The 25576-nt window shown below is 43.4% G+C and overlaps 2 protein-coding genes across 2 annotated transcripts in view; one reads left to right on the plus strand and one right to left on the minus strand.

The window, feature by feature from the left end:
• The window catches only part of snd1 (staphylococcal nuclease and tudor domain containing 1), a 191369-nt gene that overhangs the window by 84632 nt on the left and 81161 nt on the right, over positions 1 to 25576 (minus strand). The window lies entirely within an intron of this gene.
• Positions 17862 to 22418, plus strand: lrrc4.1 (leucine rich repeat containing 4.1). The gene has a single exon (XM_030045401.1). It carries the CDS (start codon positions 19234 to 19236, stop codon positions 22045 to 22047), a length of 2814 nt encoding a protein of 937 aa, XP_029901261.1. The 5' UTR covers positions 17862 to 19233; the 3' UTR covers positions 22048 to 22418.

The following is a 25576-nucleotide window of genomic DNA, read 5'->3' on the forward strand; positions in this document are numbered from 1 at the left end:
TGATAAAATCTAAACAATACCCAGCCCCAAGTACAGATAAATATCTCTCACAATTACACATCATGAAATGGCTGCTAGACTTTGCTCATTATTTAAAGAGAAATACAGCATTAGAAGAAACTGTATGATGAAGAAAAGAAAACTTGAAGAAAAGAAAACTTCCACAGCACTGTGAACAGCATTCCACAACTAGTGGCATGTTAGCAATATTATTTGGCCTTCAGTGACCTCTGGGGAAAAAAAGGGAACTGAGGGAGAGTGAGAGATACGAGCAAACGATGGCGAATGAAAGCAAGAAGGGGCGCAACAATCATGGCCAGGCCATCATCATTTGTCTCCACCTCCTTTTCTCTCCTCTGTTGCCGCTTGACACGGCAAATGGCATAGCCAGCCTGTGTCACTCAAAAAGCCATTTCTGTCCTCCCAGACTCTGCCTCTGCTGACAGACTCGGGGAATGAAGGGGGGAAAAAGGCAAGTGAGAGAGGCATTTTTCAACATGGCTTTTTGTCAATTTCCACGCAGTTGTCAAGAAGAGAAACATTGGCCAGTTGCTAGACTGGTTGGAGGGTTGTTAGGCAGGGGTCAGAGTTTGAGTGTGGGAGAAGTGGTGGAGGCAAGCTATTGGAGAGGCACTCTGTGTTGTCATAAACTCAGAGACATTGCAGGCTGGAGGCTGCCTGGAGACTGACTGACAAAGAAATTCCCTCTCCGTCTAATTATATTCATCTAAACACATAAAATTTCTTTTAGAGAGAGGGTCAAAAGATGAGGGATATAGGTGTGAGGTTAGTGGGATATTGCTCTTGTTGTAAAGGGAAAATTATGTATAAGAGCCTCATATTATTTTTCAACTCAACTCAGGATTGATTGCCATTGTGTGGGGACTGAGAGGGATACTAAGGGAAGCATATTATACACTGCTATAATGAATCCTTGGTGCCAAAAGGTAGTCAGGGAAAGTATTATGGGAAATGAAGATCTGACCCCGGTCAACAGCATACACGATAAAACCTCTTGAGATAAGTCATTCTATAATCATTCTTCAATTTTGCCAATCTAATTCACCCCTCTCCACGTTCAGTCAGAAAGATGGCGAATGACAATCAACATATTAGATGGTGGGGTGTGTGTGTGTGTGTGTGTGTGTGTGTGTGTGTGTGTGGGGAGGGGGGGGGGGGGGGGGTCATTCAATCAAGTCACACCTTGTTAGGAGCAATGACTCTTTTTGACAAACCTCATCTCTGAGTCAGTCAGTCTCATGGCTGACAGCAAATGATGATTCATACACTAATACAGTTTGCCTTCTATTTCCTTTTTACAGAGGCAATGTGTTTTCACCAGTGTGATGATACCAGTATCAGCCCATGCTAGTTAATCTAATCAACCAGGGAGGAGTGTGGCATCAAATAAATGGGATTACAGCCTCCCTGCATCTATGCTTGGTTAGCAGGCCCACCTTCAAGAACATGCAACACTGGAGCAGAGCCTCAGTGTGGAGGTGGGAGCAGGTGGATGTATGTGAAGGCCTAGTGATAATGATTTTCCGCAGCTTGGGCAAAGGTGATTAGCAATAACCAGGGAGATCTGGGCCACAGTCATGGATACTTGGACAAAAGTGAACAGTTCAGTGGAGTATGGATACCGAAGAGTTCCCTCAGTGAAACCATGCAAATTTTAAGACTTTTAGTTTTAACCTCATTTGAAGTTAAATTTGATTATGCACCACTGAAGTCCTGGTTAACTGGGATTGACTGGTAAGTTTTTCTTCAAGAATATGGTCAATGCTAAACGATGCAGAAAATGCAGCATTGCATAGTTACAAGTTATTATTTGAAATACCAATAAATCTAGCACTTACAGCTAAAAAGGAGTTCTACACAGACCCAAAAACATTCTACTAATCCATCAAATAATTAAATCAACCATCAGTTTTACCCCTTTAAATCACTGCTTCCCAGCCTGGCTTCTGTATTCCTGATTCAAGTCCTTCAGTGTAAATGTGTGTAGTGAGTTTCAAACCCATACAAAGAAATTTGAGTGTGCCATCATGATTGTGTCTATACCTTTCTATGCTACTTTGTTCCAAGTATGCCTTTTTTCTCCATCTTCATCTTTTCTTTTTGAAAAACAAGTAAATAAATAAATAAATGAACAATTGACTTGAATGTCAAAAATAAGGCTGGGCCTCCAAACACCTCCATAATGAGGAGACAAGGGAGAGAAATAGGGTAACATTTGAGGCATAAGAGGATGAAGGCAGGCAAGAGAAGTCAAAAAAGAGAGAGAGAATGGGGAGGAGCAAGAGAGGTAGAGTGCTAGAAGAGACCAAGAAAAGGCTACAGATGACGAGAGAGCGATCAAGGCAAAACAGTCCCCCCACCAGTCTTCCTCCTCCCCTCTCTGCCCCACAAGGCTGCAGGAAACACAGATGCTGCTAATCAGCACTGCCAAAGAGAGGACATGCTCAGACTAGAGAATCAGCAGATACAGAAAGAGAAGGATGGAAAGATGGAGGATGACAAAGAAACAGAAAATAGATACCCAAGAAAAAAGTAGAGCACTATATTTCTAGAAATCAAGTTTAGTGGAAAAAAAAAATCATGAAATTAAAATTATTAAAGGTGCCAAGAAGGAGCTTTTTGAAAGATTAATGTATAGAGCAAGTCCTGAGGTTAAAAAAAAAGAAAGAAAAGAAAGAAAAAAGATGAACACATTCCCAATAGGAAGCACCAGCACAAGACACTCACATGGCAAACCAGAGGTCAAAGCCAGCACACCCTGAGGAAGGCTCTGTGAAATGTCAGGTATGTTTAGGCTATCTTCTCTGCTGGCTCTGAATACATTTTCTATCAAGCTCAGCATAATTTTTGTCCCTGCTTGTACTTCCCCAAATTTAAATGATCAAGACTCAAGGTAATTTAAATTGTAAAAACAATAATTAGCAAGGGAATTCCTATTGGTAATGGATTTGATATCAAATATTCATTGAGTGGTGTAGCAGATTGTATTGATTACTATAGCAGCTCTCACATAGTGAGGAGACTTGCCACAGCTCTTAGGTTTAATGTGAGTCCAGCTGCTCAACACAATTTTAAGTGAGCAGTTACTTTGTGTAAACAGGTATCACTTTTGAAATAATAGATCTAATGTATTCATTTTAAGTTCTTTGTGAGTAATGAGGAAAAAATGTAAAAGAAATAGCAAAACAGCGTGCATGACAACTGGGCAGAAGAACTGAAGAGTGAAGTAGAATCCAGTCCTTTTGGAGACCCTTTAGAGGACAGCACATTCATCACTTCAGTGTTGCCACAGGTGAGTGTTTAGTCATTGAGGCAGCTTACTCTTTATCATGACCAACCAACAATGCGCATTAATATTTACAAAGATAACAATTAATAATCAACCCAGCATTAACTCAGAGGGAAGGTCACAAACAACTGAAAAGTGAGCACTTTGCTGTGAGAGGTTACAGCAGTCAGAGAATGACTCAGACCAAGGACCACTAATTAACCAGTGGTGTCACAGTCGCTGAGTCAGAGCACCATGTGTTACATAACAATTGTAAGGAAATAGGGTAATGTTGCCAAGGCTTATGTAACGGGTAAGCCCTCAACCCGTTAAGAGTGTGTGCGCGCATGTGTGTGTTTGGCTGGGGGTGTTGTGCGACACTGTAGGATGTTGTGAGAAGAAAGAAGATAGAGTAAAAACTGTCAACTATTTCTACGCATGGGTCCACATGCATATGGCACTGAACACAAATAAAACATGCATGTGCAAAAAACACTAAAAAAAATTTCCATGAGCAACAGTTACTAGATATTTAATAAGTTTGGCTTAGGAATGCAATGCTAGGTATGATTCTACATGGAATTTGCCTTGATTCAAGATGCATGGCATGCAACATGCCAAACTGAATTTAAATTGGTTGACTACCATGGCATAGCTGAAGAGGCGAATGGCTCCTGGATAGAAGCGTTTGGGGTGGGCAAGTGGTGCTTGCTGCAATAGATTTGTACCTCTTCCCTGCTGGCAGTTTCAAGAAGAGATAGTTGCCAGGGTGAGCAGGATTGGCAACCATCTTCCCAGAGAGGATGCGAAGAGCTTTACTGGGAACTATTTTCTACGAAAGAAGTCACACAAACTGTATCTATCCTCCAATTCATTCTCACTTGGGGCATACAGATACAGTTCACAGGTGGAAATAGTTCCCAACAAAACTCTTTGCAACAGAGATCTATGGATTATTATGTCAGGTCACCATGTGATTGTTTTTTGGGAACAGCTACTTCTGTAAAGTTTTCCAAGTGGAAATTTTTGATGGCAGTACAAAACAATCCAGCCCCATTATACTGGGGTGCCAGGAGACAGAAAAAAAATCATAGCAGACTGGAAACATTGGCAAATCACACAAAAAATCTCTTGATATACAGACTGCACTAGGGGCAAAGCGTAATGATGATTTTTTTGTATATGTCCCTTTAAGCTAAATGGACTGGGCACTCCGGGCTTACTTTGGAGCAGGAGGAAATGAAAGAATCAAAGACACTGATGGAGGCTGGGAGGACACTCTCAATAGATAGGTACATGAAACTAGGCCAGGGTGAATGTTTGCACATTGAGTTTCTTAAACTGGCACAGGAAAAAACAAACAAACAAACAAACATCCACTGCTGTTTTTTTCTGATAATGGTGAGTGTGCTGGCATCCCATTTCATTGAGTTCAAAATGTGGTCCCCAAGAAATCCAAAGGAGGTTACACAATGTACCAGTGTGCCACTTCCTAACAGAGTGCTTAACACCAACAGGTGTGTGACTGAACATTATGCCTCCAAAAAGGACTGGAAAAACCCTCACTTCAAATCAGTGGCACTGGCACACACTCACACACTACAAATTACATTTCAACAATGTGGCCCCAGGCAAAAGCAAGATACCCCACAACAGTATCATTGGAGTTACAAGTTAAAAACAATCCTGTGGGGCTACTCAACACTTACACTGCCAAAATCCACTCTTTGAAAACCCACTAAGGCACTTTTTAGGAGGAATAATGACCTATACCCACATGCTCTTATCTAGTTCCAATTTTTACTGGTTGAATAAGTCAAAACAGTGCCAGTTAATGTGTCTCAATAGTTTCATCAATCTTCACACATGCACAGTTGAGCCATTTCACAAACAAATAGATGGCACGACAGAGATAGGCAGCAAGGACAAACAAATGACAGCCCTTGACGAAAATGTCTGCACGGTTAAGGAAAGCCATCTCCAGACAACACATGAATACAAAGGAACATATGCATGCATGACCTGTCCAGGGTGTTTCCCCTGCCTTCCACACAATGAGCACTGGGTAGGCTCCAGCACCCCTGAAACCCTTACAGATGAGCGGTTTGGACAATGAATGAATATGCATGCATGTCTTGCTACAACTTAACTGACTAAGCCTGAATGAACAAAGCCAACCAATTTGGGAAAACTTGTCAATCTGACAAAAAAGGGGAAAACTTTTAAGATCAATCACAGCAATCACAGTACTTAATGTAGAACCAGTACTTAATGACGTGTCCAGTGAAGGAAATAAAATAAATGAATAGATAATATAATGTAATTAAAAAAACATGCTTTTTGAAGAATTAACTTATTATATCTGAAAGACATCACAGTTTTGAAAGGCTAGATATTTTCAATGTCTGCAAATACTGGTTGTTTTGCTCACAGAGTACAAAAAACTTTCATGCATCTTGACCCTTCAGAGGCACTATCTTATCTAAAAAGTAATATCCCAGCTTTTTTCCCAAAGAATTGGCCCTGTTTATATTAGCTAGCTTAGATGAATTTCTCTGTAGACATATTTTCATTATGACAGGAGCATGGCACATCAATGTTATTTGATTCCTGTCATAATTAGTGTCATTTGAGGTAAGTGCAGAAACAACTACCAGTTTTGGGTAGTGTTTTGAAAAGATAATGCAAAGTTGTTAGGTGTAATGAATAGCTGATCTCTGGGAGTAATAAAAGACAATTTTTCTCGTCATTCTACTTGTGAAAGAAATAATGAACAATGTATTCCATTTCTGGAGTGACAAGACCAACGCTATTCAAGTGAAAAAGTCAACACATGTTTATGTATGTGCGTACGTACAACTACTTTTAAATTTATTGTTGGAACTGAAGGTGATTACAGTGAAATGCAAATGACAGGCCGGAAAGCCCACATTCCATGAATCCTGAAGTAACAGGTATAAAAATGTTTTGAACCTATCGGTTATAAGTCAAAATTATTAACATTCATATAATGCCACGAATGAGTGGCAGGAAAATGCAGGAAATCAATGTCTGTCTTGGGAAATTAGTTTTCTCAATACTCAATGTGTCAGACCGATCCTGTGTGTGTGTGCATGGGTGTGCGTGCGTGTGTGTGTGTGTGTGTGTGTGTGAGTGTGCACGCACATGTGTGCACAGGGGTATTATAAGAAACACACCACACACAAAAAAACAGAACTAGGGTGCAACTGATCTAGACACATGCCATCAATGAAACAACTTGTTGCTATGACAACTATGAACAAACACACACACAGAAAACTAGGCTTTGAGTAATAAGATGTACTTCACTGCAATCAACCTTTCATAGTCCAAAAAAGAAAAAAGGAAAGAAAAAAAAAATCAAGGTTTTGCTTTATAATGTCAGACTGGGATGTTAATGCCTTAGCAGACATAACAATAAAAACAAATGTGTTGAAGCTGACCTCGTCAGACACATGCAGAGCCTCTGTTTGTGCGTGACTCTCTCCTCAGTGTAGTATGACTTTAGTAAGCATCAGTTTCAAATGTTAAGACCTACACACACACCATATAGAAAACAGAGAGAGAGGGAGAGCACTAATATGGGATTGTTGGGCAACATGCCAAACCAAACAGGCAGGGAAGTCCTCTGTGTGATGTGGAGCCATAACAGCCAGATGCAATGACAGAAAATCAAAAATGAAAACACTGAAGAGGAAATGCAGATAATACATTATTAAAAAGTAAATAAAACCAATAAACAGAGAAGCTTTGTACTTTGGCCTATCCCCTTAGTTTTGTGTAACATGTAAACATTTCTCTGCTTTATACAACCAGACATACTTCCAACATTTATCTATTTCACTCATTCTCACATGCACATAGATACTGTATAAAGTGACATATTGTGTGGGATTCTGACAGTCGCAAAGTAAGTTAGGATCCTCACATCTACAGATAATGGCCTTACTGCAATATTTGACCCTACTTGTGGCATAGGGCTAGGTGATATATTGATACATATTATAATACTGATATATATTTACATATCAATATGAGGAAATAAGACAATATCATATGGGATTTTGAATATTGTAATATGATATAGTATGAGTGTGGTCTTTTGTGGTTTAGAGGCTGCATTAAAGTAAAAGGATACAGATATCTGAACTTATTAGACTTATTCATGCTGTTTTATTATTTGCCACCACCCACTTGGTCATCAGATCCATTTTATTAATGACAGTTTATCAAAAATCTATCATGTGAAAATATCTTATGAAAGCACCAACAGTCACCACTACAACATTGTCTCAGTATCAAGACTGAAGAATTCAGTCAAAGATATGGTGATATTTGATTCAGTCCATATTGCCCAGCCCTACTGTGATAAACTTCTATCAAACAGTTGATTGACAGACCACACACGAGCACGTGATCCACAGAGCATTTATTACTGTGACTATTAAAATTGCAGTCTATCAAAGTTCTCAGCATTCAGATCAGCAAAAATGAGTGAGGGGGCCACGAAAAGTGCTAGCTACCAAACAAAACATGCTAGCTCCATGCCGTCCCGGATGTGCCTGTAACCATAGCCGTCATCAAAATTCACATAAAAAGTACACAAGCCCACTGCAAACATGTATAAAACACAAACACACGCACACTCATGTCAGCCGGATGTCTATCCTCTACCAGTCACTAATTTCCTTTCCCACTCACGACTCAGGGCAGGCCAGCCATACGAATTTTAATCCCCCAAAGCTGTGTAGAAATGCTAACATGCGAAAAGGGATTTGAGAGAAATAGGGCTGCGTGTGCATGTGTGTCTCAGATATGCCTGCATTAGCAAGATTTCAAACAACAGCTCGATGAAGAATATAAGCCCTGGAAGGTATCCTATGTGGCAGACTCAGGGCATTTGGTCATGTTTGTTTAATTCATTTCATTCCTGCTGTCACTGAATTGCTCAGCTTTTCATTTTCATGCATTGCACTGGTTGCTATGCAATCTTGTTGCCACCGCTCAGTTGTCAATTGTGTGTGTGTGAGAGAGAGAGTGAGATGGATAGAGAATGAAAAAAAAAATGTACGAGACAAGATAGTTTATTTATTTTGTCTTTTTCCATGAAATCTGTGAAAGTTCATGTGCTGTATTGCAGTTCATGTCTCTCCTGCCTTTCACCACTATTTTCCTTCATGTGTGTTCACCCACACAAACAGTCTGAAGAGTATTGGACATGTGTGCCATGCGTAGCGGTATGTTAGAGAACTCAATCAGTGTCCTTCCCTCAGCTCTCCTTAGTGACTGTGAGCGAGCTGTGTGGGAGGACTGGCTCTGATAGAATGGACTGCTGTGTTATTGACTTCAATTTAGAAAGTGCTGCCCGCTGCTTTTTTCCCCTCCTCCTTTCATGGTCGGGGCCCTGCTGGCCCTCAGCCGTGGTGCACCTCAGGGGGATATCCCCAATTGCACTGCTACAGAAAACACATTTAAGCAAGGTCGCAGGGCCTGGAGTTAAAGAGTTGGGGGCTGGGTTTTTCACCTCCGGCCCACATCCCCTTTCCTGCTTGCTTTTCTTTTTCACGTGCCTGTGTTTCATGTTGCCTTGTGTTCCTTCTTCTTTCCTTGATCTCTTTCATATTCCTTAAGCAATAATACAGACTCTTGAACTGGCTCTTTCGCCACCTTTAGCAACTCTCCATCCTCCTTTGTCTCCTCCCTGCTTGGGTGGCCAGCTGTTAAAGTGTTGTATTGTTGGAGGTTACAAGTAGAGCTGCGCCAAACATTTGACGCTGTGCTGGCTGTGCTCACAGATTAGACACACTTAGCTTGGCTCTTCAAATCCCCGGTGAGGAGGAAAAAAAGGGGGGGCAGAGAGAGAGGATGGATATTAGAAAAGGGGAGGATGGGGTGGAGTGAGGGCGTAGGAGGTAGTAAGAAAACTGACATCCAAGAATGGAGAGAGTGAACTGTGCAAGTAAGAGTGTGTGTGGGCTTGTTTTGCTGTGTGTGTGTGTGTGTGTGTGTGTGTGTTTTTACATCCATAGGTGTGTTATGCATTAAACATGACCAATATATGTGAAAAGAAATTCGCTGCATCGAGATGATGACAAACTCTAAGTCGCAATACTTTCACAAACACACACTCAAAATGTATCTCCTTTGTGCAAACGCTGCATATCCAAGCGGTATCTCATTCCCCATGCATGAGCACACATTGCAACCTTGACCATTCATGTCTCCTCAAAACAGACTAGACCATCGCACCGGGTGTGTGCGTGTGTGCGTGTGTGCGTGTGTGTGTGCGTGCGTGCGTGCGTTTCTTGTCTTCATCATGCTCATACTGGGGAGCAGATAGTTCATGTGAACACAGATAAGGTAGGCAGGCACCTATCAGTAATGGAATCCAAATGGGTAGCATATTAGACCACTGCTCTGTTCGCTCCCTCCCTTCCGTCCTCTCTCTAACAAAGTCATTGCAAAGTTTGCAATAGTGTGTGGTGTCTGTAGCAGATTATCTGGCACAAGGCAAAGTACACAGAAAGACAGGGGGGTAGACTCATGCGGACACAGACACAGTACAGGAGAATTAAGGTTATGCTTGCACACACACATAACCTCTAGCTGCTAGATAGTGTGCTATGAGTCTGGGTGTGGCCCCATGGACTTTACATAGATGAAAATCAGTCCCATTTTGTTCTTTTATCTCTGAGCATCTAGAAGGTCTTGGTAGGTCTGATCCTTCGCTACATGAGGTCTGCTGGAGATTCAGATTTACAGTTTTATGAAAATCACACTGCAAGGGAGGTGATTGGGAATCCATTTTCGGGAAAGGAGTGTATCGCAAAGACAGGGGTATCATAGTGGGGGCAAGAAGTGAGGACTACCGTTTTGTGGAGAACAGAGTTCAAAGTAAAGCAGGTCAAAGTACCATATTTGAGATGGCATGATGATCTAGGCTGTCCTACAGGTAGAGGTTCCATATTAATAGCTGTGAAGAGATGTCATATTGGTGACAAACTCAAAGGCCTTTTTATAGTGCTACATGCCCCATCCAATTACCTCTAACAGCATACATGTCATAGCTGTCATTATCTAAAAGTGAAAAAAAGGCACCCAACAATGTGAGGGTGTCAGCATCAAGGCAAGAAAAAGCACTTGTTAGTGTGCACAGTGAATCATTGTTTACACTCACATTGTAACCTGAGAAAAATGTAAGTGAAGTGAGATAAGCAGAAGCAAGCCTTGCATATTTTGACAGCGTGGGATCATTGTAAAGCCAGTGTTGTATCAGAACAACTCACTTGGGAAGAATTTTGTTTTGATCAAACCATAGACTTAAAGGAGAAAGGAAAAGGGGTGGGGTGGGCTGAAAATCTGGATGAAGACCACAACTTCAGCTTTACTTCCAAGGAGCTAAAAGTCAGAAAGATTTAGCTGTTCTCACTGCAGTGAATTACTATGTTTTTACCCCCACATTGCTGAGAGAAAGAGACATCCATTTCCTAGAGCCCAGCAGTTGGCAAGGCGACATAGTGATGAACGCACAGACAGGGACGCTCCACGAATCCTAATAAGGCCAGCTGACCAATGACGTTGCCAGGACAGGGAATTAGCATATGGTAGGGAGGGGGAGAAGGGAACACATAAAGGGCATTAGGGCATGCCCACTTCCACATACCACCACAGCAATTGCATGTTAAGCTTTTATAGACTAGAAAGCAAAAGATTCTGGGCGAAAGGCAGAATTTGCTTGTCGAGGATTCTCTCACAGAATCTCAACAGACAAGTAGTCACCTAAAGGGTAAAAGATGCCTCATGAGTGATCATCAATCTGCAGTATTAAAATGCTATGTGAGTGCAGGACTGTCCATCTCCTTCAGTGTGAGGAAATTTCACCTTAAGGGAGAAAAAAATGCTTCTAATGTGGTCATACCAAAATCCAATTTTTTGAAAAACCTTGTTAATGTAGTAATAACACATTTCTGAGGAGGGAAAAATTAAAGTAATGTCAGTTTAGGCCTGCTGTGAATTTGAATTGGGGAAACAAACAACCAAAACACAAAACCAAGTGGTTGCCAAACTTAAAACAGACTTATTTTCAATTATGCATGAAGCATCACATTTTCTTTGCTCATGCTGATTGGGTTAGCAGTGCTAAGCTAAGAGCATCTTTCTTCTGCTTCCAGCTAACACAGAGCTAGGGCTAATCCCTGCTCTGGCAGCCACTATGAACACAGCTCAACATAATGAAGGCCATTAGTCTGGAGACAATGGCTGCTAGCAGAGCTGAAACACAAAATAAAACGTAATGAAAGAGAAAAGGACGAGTGGAAGGGAACAAGCGAAGACAAGTATTATCTTCCACAGTGTACTTTGAGGTTGCCATGTCCTGACATTGCTTCCTATCTGAATGAATGCGCGCATGCACGCACTCACGCATGCACTCACGCACTCACTCACTCAATGAACAAACACAATTAACCAGAGAGTGGTCTGTAAATATTAGACCACAAGAACACAGTACGAAGTAGCAGTTTAGTTAAGGCAAGAAGAAAAAATAAAGGGAAAGGGGACAGGGGAAAATGAAATAACGGAGAAAACGAGGATATGAAGAATGAGTGCAAGAAGAGGGAAAACAAACCAGAAATGGCAAAGAAAAGACAGAAGAAGGTGAGAGGGCAAGACAGAACAAAAAGCAGAAGAATGGGAGAATGATAGAGGGTAAAAAAGAAGAAAGGGCAAAACAAGATGGAGAGGGAAAGAGGAAGAAGGGAAAGATGAAGAGAAGACAAGAAAAAGTAGTGACGAGGGCAAGAAGATAAAAAGAGAGAGGGAAGGGGAAGTGAGCGACTGATCAACAGATGAAAAGCCATAGAGGTCAAAAGTAGATAATGGGATTTTTAAAAGCCACAAGATAGGTAAAATAAGCTGCTGTTATGGTGGCTCAATGGTTAGTCCAAGCATTTTGTAAGTGAAAGGTCAAATGCTCAATTTCTGCTACAGGAAAAGTATGCTCAATAGCAATGTTTGATGTCAAAATGTTTCAGGAAAACACTCAAATTATAGGTTTACTTTTTTTTTTTTTTTAAAGCAGGATCTCATTTTAACATTGCCTGGAATCATTTAGCATCTGTCATAGCACAGCTTCACCAAATGCTTTAATATCTCAATACTGAGGAACTGGTCACTGAGCTGCCTCGTCACACTGGTTTTTAACACAGTCCATTTCAGTCTTACCATGGTATATCTCCTTTTTGGAAAACTGTAAACAAATGTTTTTATATGTTGTTGCTGGAAATTGTGCTCCCAGTTTTTTTAATCTTAGAAATTTGTTTACTTTGGATGTAGATAATGCTAGGAAGCTAACCCTTTCCATGTGTGTATGTACTGTGAGCTACCTGTTTTGGAAAAGGTATATCATGGGTTTGAAGGCTTGAACAACTGTGCCAATGGACTGCCCCATTGCCCGGTGAAAAGCTACAGCATGGCGTTGGGTTCATCAGTACTAAAGCAACTGGTAAAGTTATGCTCCGTATAATTCTAAAAAAAAAAAAAAATGATGCCAGACAATTTTTAAATGAGGTCTTGATTTAAAAAAAAGGCCAACCTATCCTTTTAACATCTTTATTATTCGCTTACTCCAAAGATGCTCTGGATAGGAGTGTCAGCTAAACGTGTTAAAAGAAAATGTCATGTTGACAATGTTGTCAATATTCATATAGTATGTTAAGTGGAGGCTACATAAGGTCAGAGAGCAGACGGCGAGAATGTGGGTATCTGGATGAACCGCTCTTTTAACCGGACCAGACGAAAGCCATGAACATATCCTATTGCCTGGTATAATCTCTTGATTTTCTGGCATATAATTGGAGGGAGTGTATGAGAGATGGGAATAAAGATAAACAGAAAAACATCCCTGGCAAGCAGTTTAAGCCTGCACTAGGACATCGATAGCACCATGCCTGTGTGTGGATGTGCGTGGACACGTAATCTCTTGCAGAATTAATTCCTGGAAATTGAAATGAAAACGAGAAAGGAAGTGTCTGTCCTGAGTCTCTTTGCTCAAGGTCATGATGATAGAGGCTGGCATGTGTATGTGTGTGAGCGTGTGTTTACATGTACGAGCACTGTAGCCTGAAAATACAGTGTAAGATAATATACTGACATGGTGGGAATTGATGAGTAAGCAACCACTGGGACATTACTGTGTTCTTAGGGGGTATGCTCACACACAAATCAATGCAACAATTTGTAATAGCAGCTCTCAAAGCACAACACAAGCCCAAAAATAGTGTGCCACTTGTCTCCTTGAACAAAACACACACATGCACGCAGACACACAACATATGTAGACTGTCTAAAGACCCATGGTGTAAATCCTGGATCCTGGATCCTGGCAATGGCAGGAGCAATGACATTATCATTACGTCTATCACTCTACTACACATTCTTATAATCTGATTAGTATTGCTGCTATACTATACTGCAGGACATTCACCCAAGTGGAACTACTGTGGACACGTACACACACAAGCTGCTGACCTACATGCAACTGGCCGCATCCCAGATTTGTGCCGGCACTCACCCTGGGGGACCATTTCTGTACCATTCGCACACGTCCCTTGAACACGCCAACTGACTAACAGACGAGTTGAAACAAATTAGGTCGCCCGGTACCCCCAAACCACACCCAGTGCCCTTGTGACCTGACGCAGATTGGCCTCAGGTAATCTTTGGGTGAAGCAGAGGGAGCACAGGGGGCACGGCTCGGGCATGGGGCTGGCATGACAGCGGGAGGGTGCCACACATCTGACAACTCATCAAGCTGTCAACCACCAACGAGTCCTAGAGGTAAGGCCAGGGCCTGACCACACTCTCCTTGTCAGAATACTGTATGTTACTTCAGCAACACGGGATCACTGCTAGCCTCAGGCTGTGACCATTGCTGGACATGGATGTACTGTACAAAACTAAACTGTTTTACCAGCTGGCATCAAGAGCTGTGTATATTGACTACTCAATGTCATTAAATACACACAAAAAACAAGGCCACCAGCTTTTAAAGGTCTGCTCTGGATGACTTGTTGGCTCATGTCAGGAATACCATGTGAGCAAGACAAATGCGCTCGTACACAGAGAAATACAGCCTGTCTCTGTAGGTTAGTGGACCTTGAGAAAACCTTGCCATGATCACAGGGTCTGGCAAAAAAACAGGCCATGTTGGCCATTCTGGGTCAGCACTGAACTAAAACACAAGAGGGTGGCCACTTTGGGTCAGTGGAGCATTCGGGTGCCTGGGGGGGCCATGACCTAGGTCCCCTTAGTGGTGAAAAAGCAGAATATCCCATTACAAAGAAAATGAGAAGAGAAAAGATGAGATAAAGAGCAATAGATAGGACAAGGGGAAAGTGGAGAGACCAACCCTGGCAGGCTTGGTCATATAACGGGTCAGTGGGTGATTTTGGTTAGATAGTTTTCTGGACGGATTGTACAGGATGGGTAAAGCACAACCTGAACTCATTCTGGATCACTGGCCCATCAAACGGTGACACACCACACATTTCAGGCGGGCGAGTAGGCACCATCTGACGCACATACATGCAAAAACTGCCAGTGCCAGTATGCAGACTGTCCTAAATCTGATTTGAGCAGTTGCCATCAGTTACCACTAGGGCTGAATCCTGAAAGTAGATGAGTTGAATTGTCAGTCATAAACCTCCACAGCAGAATTGGAAGGTGAAGTCAAATAGTCCATTATGACTTGCTCAGTGTCTGATCAAGAGGATGCAGCACTGCATCCCATGATACCACACTCCAGATACACAACACTGGGGAATCCCTATGGAATGGGAAGAAAATGTTCTTTCTTCCTCAATACAGGAAAATCTCCCACTATACTCCTGTGGCTGCCACCTTACCATTGCATGTGCTTCATTGAAGCCCATTCCTATTCAACCGCAAGTCAAGGAGAAAGTGTAAGTGTGTGAGTGTGTGTGTGTGTGTGTGTGTGTGTGTGTGTGTGTGTGTGTGTGTGTGTGTGTGTGTTTATAATATAGGAGTTAGCTCTATACTGCTGTGCCAGTGGGAATAGCATACTGTGCTACAGGCACTGTGACCTTTTCTAGCTGGCGTGCTTTCTCTCCTCCCCTCCTCTTTCACTCGTGCTCACTCTCTAACTCAAACACACATACACACACACACCTAGCAGCATTGTCACGACTGACTTTACCAGCCATCAATTACCCACACTGCTTCCTAGTTTAATGGACATGTAGCTTTGTACAAATCATTGGAGACAGAAAGGTGATGGGACAGTAGGGTGTGTTAGTTTCACCTCTTCTCCCGCAGCAGGAAAGTAAAACATGTCTTGTTTTCTCCTGTTTGCCTTCCTTAACATGACCTTTATGGCTGCATGCTACCTGGAGCGACAGTTTGTGTTCAATTGGAGGGTTAAGGCCTGTCTGTTTAGAGCACTCTAACTACCTGCACAGGCGGATATGATGGAGGAGAGTGGGATCAAGGGGCAGTGGAAATGAAAGAAAAATGCAAAAGGTATGGAGAGATGGGGACAGAAAAGCATTTTTTCCTTATTTCATCCCCTCTATTTTCTTGTATATATTCAGTCAGCAAAGAAATATATTTTTTTTCATTTTCATATCTCGCCTCTTGTGCTTTGAGTTTAAATGTCTTGTTTTATTTTATTTATTTTTTATGTATTTATTTATTTTTGCATTGGCTACGCAAATTCAAGTGAAGTTTCAAAAAAGATATTTAAAAAAAGATAAGATGTTGGTCACATTCATGTCAGTTAAACATTTGACTGCAATGTCTTGAAGCTTAAATTTCTGTTATTTCAACCTAATCTGATGGTTACTGACATAAGCAGAAATCATTTCTCTTGCTACTATGCATGTGCATGCACAAGAAAGCACGTCACATCCAACATCATGTTAGCTGTGGCGGTCCCCTGGGAATGGACAACTGACCAACTACCCCCCACTCCCCCAGCCCAAAAATAGATGCCGGGGGGGCAGGCTGTCAGAGAGAGCAAGTCGTTGTTGATAGTGATAGTGATAGTTGATAGTGAAATCATTCATCATTGGAGAGTGTTTATCACTTTAATTTAAATGACACCTTCTCTCTATGTACATGGTAATGCTCCGTATCCTAACACTCCATTAGACTACTCAAAATAGTAGGGGTGAGGTGGACCCACACACAAACACAAACCTACACAGTAAGAAGAGGACACAGAGAGAAATGGATTAACAGGGGAAAAAGAGCCACCAGCAGTTTTGAAAAGAGATGGATCAAGTGAGCTCGTTGGAGTGAGATTGTTGAAAAAAAGAAAGAGACAGGGAGAAGGGGGAAGAGCAAGCAAGTGACAGACAGAGGGGTGATGGAGAGAGTGAGCAGGAGAAGGAAAGAGACCGAAGAGGGTGTGAGTGGAGTGGGTGGGGGGAGTTAATGCACAAAACACACTGCATCAAACCAAAGCACTGCTCCGAGCGGGATGCGTCAGCAGTACATTCATGTTCCCCCCTTTTTTTTTTTTTCACTGAAGGACAAAACAGGAAGAGTGAGAGCAAGGGAAGGAGAGGGAGAAAAAGCGAGAAAGAGTCAAAGAGAAAGAGAGAGAGAGAGAGCAGGGAGGGAGGGCAAAAGAGAGAGCATCATGAGAGAGAGAGGGGGAGTAAGAGAGTGAGAGAAAGAGCGTCCCAGCCATCTGCCTTTGCTACCACAGAAACACTGGAGAGCTTTGGCGGACTCACTGGAGTGGCCGGATTATTGCCAGGGTGGAGGGGGTTAAAATCTGGTTGCCGTGGGGACACCGCTGTCCATTTCTGCCTTTTGCCTAGACAGCCTGTCTATTCCCCTAAGCCACACGAAGCCCCAGAAAGCCATAGAACAAGAGAATGTGAGCATAAAAAAACAGGGAGGAGGACAGCGGGAGCAAACGGGTTTTTGAAGGGCTAGAACTCTAAAAAGGTCTGAGTGCTTTGAGCTCACCCAACTACCTCAGGACACTGCAGAGAGAGAGAGAGGGAGGGAGACAGAGAGGAAGAGAGAGAGTAAGACAGAGAGAGATCCAAGCTTGCCGCACGTTCTCCCTCTCTCTTGCTGCTACAACGGATCCTTTCCACATCGACGCTACTGTTAACGTCACGCCTGTAAGCCGCGCGTTCGTCCAGCATTCGACTTCCTCGTTTCACTCCTCTTCCCATTTGGATGCTGCATTAGCAAGGAGGTGCTGAACAGCAAGAGGAGAGGACAAAAAAAAGCCAGAAACCAAGAAGAAAAAAAGAAGCCAGAGAGAAAGAAAAAGTGAGAGAGAAAGAAGGAGCGCTTCTTCTACCTACGACGCTGCAATTGTTTTCGAGCTGCTCTCTGAAAACGCCACGCACCACCCCTCCTCCCTCCAACCTACCTCGCTCAACCCTGCTACAACACCCCTCCCTCCTCCCAGCACCCCCACTCCACCCCTCACCCCACCCCCCTCTGAAGAAATTGACGGATTATTGGGAAGTGCACGGGAGGCAGGCTGCAGCTGCTGCTGTGTGTGCGCGCTACTGCCGCTACTGCTGCTGTGTGCTGTATGGGGATGGTGTGTGTGCGTTCGCATTTGCTGCTGTTGCTACCACGGCTGCCGAGGCTGGAGCTTGGGGCTAGTTAAGAGGAGGAAGAAGCTAATGACGGCAGCGTGCGTCGCATAGCCTTTTTAACCCCCACTGAGCACAACGGGAAAAGAAAAAAAAAATCAAGTGGACACGACGCCACACTGACAGGGGGAGCAAGAGAGAAGAAGAAAGAGAGGGGGTCAGACTGACCAACCGACCGACTGATTGACCACTAAAAAGTGAACAGAGGAATAGAGAAAGGAGGGGGTCTGGGTTTTTGTCTTTTCTTTGTCCATCTCCCCCACTAACTAATCCACACAAACAAAAGGCTAAGAACATTTGAAAGGACAGAGGAATTTTCATCCTTCAACCTCTTCTTCAATACCACCCCCTCTTATCTCCCTCTTTTTTTCCTCCTCACTGCCTTGGGTTGCGGTGTGCAGAAAAGATAGTATTTGTGTGTGTTTGCGCGGTTGCCTGTGCTATGGAGACTTGGGGAAGGCGTCTAGCAGGGGGATCGACTGTCGGATTCCAAGGACAAGCAAGAGAAGAGGAGCCAACAGCAAGAAACGAGCAGGGGAACACTGCTGCTTTGGGAGCCTGACTGGATTCCTTTCTATAAGTTTTTTTTTCTTTTTCTAATTAACAAGGAGAAGGGAAAAAACAACATTTACAGAGGGCCTTCAACCCTTTCTGTTCGGATGTGTGGATTTACAACAGGGTTCATCTTGGTTAAGCTCTTTGGCATTGATTTCGGTTTTTACAGAGCAGGCATAAAAAGGCTTTCTTTGCTGCTCTTGGGATATATATACATTTGATTTGAACACCACAGCTCTTTCTGTGATTGCAAAAAGGAGGGAAGCTATATATCTCAATTGAAGGACCTGTAATAATAACTTGAGGTAGGTGTCTAGTGTTTCAACCCCTCTTTGCATCAATTTGTAACACCCTACCCTCCCTTCCGTCTTGTATAAGGTTTTTGGTTGCTTAATTTGTCATCATGTCCTTCTCATACACACGTTTCAGAGAAGCCAGCCTACTCCTCCCTCCCCTCCCCTCCCGCCCCTGAGCACAGTAGATGGGGGAAAAAAGTACTGCTTAATTGAGGATAGGGCAAGTCCTCTTGCCCCTTTCTAAGCATCCAAAACCCACCTCCTCCCCTTGTCCTCCTGCCAACTTCACCCCCCCTCCCCCACCTAAATTCCTTAAACGCTACAACCAACCTGCCATTTCCACTGTCCAAAAAGCCCCCAAACGCCCACCCCTAACACCCTCCCGTCCTCCCCCCCGGATGATGCTGAATTATGAACGTGCCACATCATGAGTCTCCTGGGGCGGGTAGCTGTGCATCGTGCCAGGAAAGCCGCCCTGCTCTGTGTATTCTTCCTGATGGCGCGAGCGTGGAGCAGCGCCTCGCTGGCCTTGGCGGGGGCGGCGGTGGCTTCAGGACCCCAGGGCTGCCCGCCGCAGTGTTCCTGCAGTAGTCAGCAGGGGAAAGTGGTGTGCACACGACGTGGCCTCACCCGTGTGCCCCCAGGTATTCCCGCCAACACGCGGCACCTCAATCTAATGGAAAACGCCATCGAGGCGGTGCAGGCTGACTCCTTCCGGCACCTGCACCACCTTGAGGTGCTCCAGCTGGGGCGCAATGCCATACGGCAGATTGAGGTGGGCGCGTTCAATGGACTAACCAGTCTCAACACGCTGGAGCTGTTTGACAACCGGCTGACAGTGGTGCCCAGTGGCGCCTTTGAGTACCTGTCTAAACTAAGAGAACTTTGGCTAAGGAACAACCCCATTGAGAGCATCCCTTCCTATGCCTTCAACCGGGTGCCCTCCCTTATGCGACTAGACCTGGGAGAGCTGAGGAAACTGGAGTACATCTCAGAAGGAGCTTTTGAGGGACTGCAAAACCTGAAGTACCTCAACCTGGGCATGTGCAACATAAGGGGCGATATGCCCAACTTGAGCCCCCTGAAGGGACTAGAGGAGCTAGAGATTTCAGAGAATCTCTTCCCAGAGATCAAGCCAGGTTCCTTCAAAGGCCTCCGTTCACTCAAAAAGCTATGGGTGATGAACTCACAGATCACAGTTATAGAGCGTAATGCTTTCGATGACCTTTCTTCTTTGGTGGAGCTCAATCTGGCCCACAATAATCTGAGCGCTTTGCCACATGATCTGTTCTCACCGCTCAGGTACCTGGTGGAGCTCCATCTCCATCACAACCCTTGGAACTGTGGCTGTGAGGCTGTGTGGTTAGCACGCTGGCTAAGGGAGTACATCCCCACTAACTCTACCTGCTGTGGACGCTGCCACTCACCTGCCAGCATGAGAGGTCGACAGCTGGTGGAGGTGGACCGGGGTGAGGGTGCTGCTCTCCAGTGTTCTGCCCCCTTCATTGCGGATGCTCCACGGGACTTGAACATCTCAGCCGAGCGAGTAGCCGAATTTCGTTGCCGCACAGCCCCAATGTCTTCAGTGCGCTGGCTCCTACCCAATGGGACTATCCTGACACATGCCTCTAGTCACCCAAGAATATCAGTCCTCAATGACGGTACACTTAATTTCTCCAACGTCCTGGCAGCCGACACAGGCACCTACACCTGTATGGTGTCCAATGCGGCTGGGAATTCCAATGCCTCAGCCTACCTCAATGTGAGTGCGGCCGAGCTTAATACATCCAACTTGAGCTACTTCACCACAGTGACTGTGGAGATCTTAGGGCCCACCACTGAGATGCCCAAACCCAAAACCACTACCACAGCTGCTTCTGCTGCTGGGGCTGGAGCAGCTGGAGGAGGGGGAGGCCCAGGGACTACAACTACAACTGCCTCTCCCTCTGTTTTTCAGCCAGTCTTCATTTCCACACCCACTGTGCTGCTTCAGAGCACAGACAGCCCACCAGGTGCAGCCAAGCCATCTGTGGTGCCAGGGCCTCGAGGTGTCACTAGCAAGCCAGGCAAATCTGGGCCCAGCCTAGATGAAGTAATGAAGACCACCAAGATCATAATAGGATGTTTTGTGGCAGTGACGCTGCTGGCTGCTGTCATGCTCATTGCTTTCTACAAACTGAGAAAGCGCCACCAGCAGAGGAGCACAGTGGCGGCTGCCCGAACTGTGGAGATCATTCAGGTGGATGAAGAGGACCTGCCACCACCAGCATCTGCAGCTCAAGAGGCGGCTCTCGCACTGCCCGAAATCCGAGACCACAACAGTATACACAAACTGGATTTTATCAGCCACAAGACTGACTATGGCTTTCACAAACCCAAGGCCGAGTACAAACCCCAGCCCGATTTCACCCTTCACAAGCCCAAAGCAGAGTATACCACATATAAACCCACTATGGACTTCAGTAGCCACAAATCCACCCCAGATTACAGCACTCACAAATCCACACCAGATTTTAGCCTTCATAGACCAAAGCCTGACTACAGCCCATTTAGACAAGACTATAGTACTCACAAACCTAAATCAGAATACAGTCCATACAAACCGGACTTTGGAACTCACCCAATAGCTAAAACGGACTATAGCCCTTTCAAACCAGATTACAGCACTCATCCGAGACAGAAAACTGACTTCAGCCCATTTAAAAGAGATTACAGCACCCAACCAAAACCCAAACATGACTACAGCCCATTAAAGTCGGACTACAGTACACATCCCAAGCCTAAAGCTGAATACAGTCCATTCAAACCCAACTGCAGCACTCACCCAAGACCTAAACCGGATTACAATGCCCAGAGATCTAAACCTGACAACAGTATGTACAAACCCAAGGATGCTTTCACACCCCATAAGACCACAGCTGACTACAGCGCCTTCAAGACTGATTTCAGCACTCACAAAGCGGATTACAGCGCCTTCAAATCTGACTTTAGCCCCCACACCCAGAGATCCAAAATGGATTACAGTCCTCACAAAGTGGACTACAGCCCTCATAAGGTGGACTATAGCACCCTAAAGCCCAAATATAACACCTATAAACCAACTGGCCATGGGGCAAAATGGACAGACAACAATGTTGGGAACTCTCTCCCTCGAACCTTGCCCAGCACCATCACAGCCATGGCTGAGCCCTTTGTCATAAAAACTCACACCAAGGAGAAGGTACAGGAGACTCAGATTTAAAAGGCCCCAAAAGCCTCCCACACCATCCCAAGCTCCCTGCCAGCCCTGTCCTACTGCCCCCTCCCTCCCTTTCTCATAAAATCATGCAATAGAATGCACAACAACAACAAAAAAAAGGACAGGAACTACTTTTGTACAGAGTGCAAACTTAAAGAGACTGATGATTTCTTGTTGTACATGCTTATAAATAAATATATATATATATATATATATAAATATATATATATACATGGAAAAACTGAAACTACCATGGGCTGGTGAGAGAGAAACATATATTAAAAAGAAATAAATTGAAACTATTTTCTAACTTGTAACTTCTATTTAAAAAAAAAAAAAAAAACGATGAGTTGTTTAAGATGCTGTCTTGACTTTGACAAATGAGGGTAGTCTTGTTTTAAAAAAAGGGGCATTCTGTGTGATTTTTAAACCATGCTACAGAGAATGCAGTGAAAAGAAAAAATATTTATACCGAGAAGACTTTCTTTAACAAAAACAGAAAAAGGTCAGTGTCGATCTTTACAGGTTTATCTTGTAAAAGCACCATGAATTTGTACTGTGCCAAATGTTATAAATGCAATAAAAAGGATTTTTGGAAGAAAAAAAAGAAGCATTAGAGAGAGATGTTTTTTTTCTTTCTCCTCTTTCTCCTGGCGTATACTGTAGCGATCAGCCAAATGCTTTAGACACTGCAGTAAGACGCTGCAGCTATACTTTAACCCTACGTGTGCTGAATGACTCAGGCTGAATGAATCATGGTGCAGAAGTAGCTGTTGCTTTTTTTAAACATTTCTTAACACCTCCTTTGCCTTTACGTGTAAAGGAAGCGCTTGTTCAATCTGCGTACCATTAGTGAGTGTCATGGTGCTTCATCAAGGTGTGACTGATCAAAAGTCTGTGTTTAATCTGTCAGCTTTAAAGTTCTACAAATGCATCAAGAACAAGGAGAACAGACTGAAGAATGCTGTGTCCATAACTGCCCATGTGTAGAAATGCACTGCTGTCACAGCTCCTAATGTTAAATAACTGAAACGCTGGTTACACAATGCTTTTGATTGATGTGAGCTGATAGTGTTGTATATGGCTCTTTTTAATGTCTTTAACTGGTGTTATTAATCGTGTAACTAATGAGTGAAGGGGGGTGACGAATTCAGGTGAAATACCATTTGGGAGTTAAGACTGTCTTGCACTTTGCCAAAAAATATAGATCCTCATTTTTCTTTCATTGCATTGCCAGCTGTTGTGCCTTCATCAATCAGTGTGGGAGCTTTTTATGGTGACAAATGCATTTGGGTCTCGCTGTTAAATGTGCATTCTTCATCCTCAACAATACCCACTCCTCAATCATAATATAACTTCATACTACTCTGCTTAACAGAGAATGATGACATACAACATGCACAATGGTTACAAGGCATCTCTTGGGCAGGTGGGATGGTTTGTTTGTTGAAAGCCACAGAGTGAAGGACTCTACAACTAAGCAGTGCAATCACTACTGCTGCTGTTTTTCTCTGTCGCTCTCTCCTTTTACTTAAGCAGGCTAATTATGACAGTCTCAGAACTATCTAAAAACCCAAAGAACAGTGCAGATGATGATGAGCAACACAACAGTGAAAGATACAAGTAACATGTTGAGGGTCAGGGTCAGATGTGAGGAGAGTACTGCAAGAGAGTTCCTAGGGAGTGGCTGAAGACACACACAGCCTACAGACACACCTCTGAAACAAACCCCAAGAATCTATATAATACTTAAACAATGTAAACCAAAATAAATTACATTAAAAAAAAAACTGCTTCTGGAAAGGTATGATGTCAGTAGAGCCAAAGTAAGAGGCTTCTACTAAGCTTTGGCCTAGAAGTTGTTGTCAACAGTTTACATAACCGGTCAACAACATTTAGAAGGGAGAAAGGGGTGGGGAAAGTGCCTGGAATAGCCATCAGGGCAATATCAGAGTTTTTCTTGCCTTCCTTTTACTGTGGCCTTTTCATGCCTTTGTGATAGTGAAAATGAAGTAGATATAAGAATAACGAGGGTGGGAAGAAGGAAAGGAGTGATAGTAGTCCACATTCCGCAACACAGAAAGCGCTAGCGGTTAGTTGAAGGCTTGAAGGGCTTGACATGCTTAACCTGGGGTTATAAGGCTGTCAGAAGGGGACAGTGATATGTGTTGTTTGTGAGAGTGATAAAGTGAGGGAGAAGAGATAAAAAAAAAAGAACAACTGAAGAAAAAACAATATATATATTCTTTTTGTACATCCAGCCATTTTTGTGGACATCCATAATTAATTGTCCCATACCATTATGCTAAGTTGCTAGGTTGCGAAGGATATGACACTGATCAAGAGGGTAGCCTAATTAGAGTAACCTAATTTATGGGGACAAGCACAGTGGCCCCGCAAACCTCCAACAAGCATTGGGGAGGTGCAAATTACAAGCAAAAAACTGACAGGCTATATAGACAAGGAAAGCACAACCTTGTGTGAAAAATTCTCTTTGAAAAAATAAAAAAAGTAAAAAAGTAAAGCAACACACTGGACAGTCTTTGTGACAGCAAGGACTCATTGTGGATATGCAAATATCCGCAATGAGTCAACAATGAGTATTGAGAGGCAGAGAGAGATTAGGGGAGAGTTACCACGGCTATGCATGCATACACCTGAGTAACAATGATAAGCACTAAGAAGGACCACATATTTAGGTCTATGCAAGCGTAGGGTTATAATCTAAGTGGTGGGACTCCTGACCACATCATGATGTCTTGTCAGGATCCCAGAAGGAGAGTCCTCCTGTCCACCCACTGTCATCTTATTGGGATAAATATAACCCACTGCAGTGCACCCAGGGCCATCAGCGCTGGTCACTTAGGCAAAAATCAGACAGGATCAAATCAGCCACACCCCTCTCTCTCCCTTTCTCTCTCTCTCCCCCTCTATTTCTGTTGATGACTCAAAGCCTGTTTTTATGAAACAAGTAAAAAGTGGAGGGATTACAGGAGGGAGCATTAGGAAAAAGGAGAGAGAAAGAGCAGGGAAAACAATCCAAACTTCACATTTAACATGCACACGTCATACAGCCCATTTGTCATTATGCTGACTCACATCTCAGACTATGTGCCTTTGTTTCTAGCTCCTGTTCTTGACACACAATTGTTTTGACAACATAACTATATAAAAGCAGAAAGCAGTTTCCCAACTGTCCCTCAGGTGAGGCATATGAGATAAATGCTCAAACAGGTAGAAAAAATAAGAGTATGAATCTGTGTGTTTTTGTTGTATCCAAATGCTTAGTGTAAATGATTTTGGGGAGATTGTGAATACAGCAGGACCTCGATAAACCAACCCCCAATTACACAGAATGACCCATCAACACACACGGCCATTTCTTCTTTTTTGTCTGGTAGTTTGTTTGTTTTCCTTCCCACTACAAGCAGTACACTACTCTCCAGTGGCCTACCGATTTAATTCTGTTGTTGTTACAGTATGGTTCTCCAGTAAATTGGTCTATTATTCACTGGTTAGTTTGTTCCTGTGT

The sequence above is a fragment of the Myripristis murdjan genome, chromosome 23, assembly GCF_902150065.1.
Source record: "Myripristis murdjan chromosome 23, fMyrMur1.1, whole genome shotgun sequence".
NCBI classification, from domain to species: domain Eukaryota; kingdom Metazoa; phylum Chordata; class Actinopteri; order Holocentriformes; family Holocentridae; genus Myripristis; species Myripristis murdjan.

Coding starts and splice junctions, on each gene's coding strand:
- lrrc4.1 (XM_030045401.1), top strand. CDS start 19,234: ATGAGTCTCCTGGGGCGGGTAGCTGTGCATCGTGCCAGGAAAGCCGCC.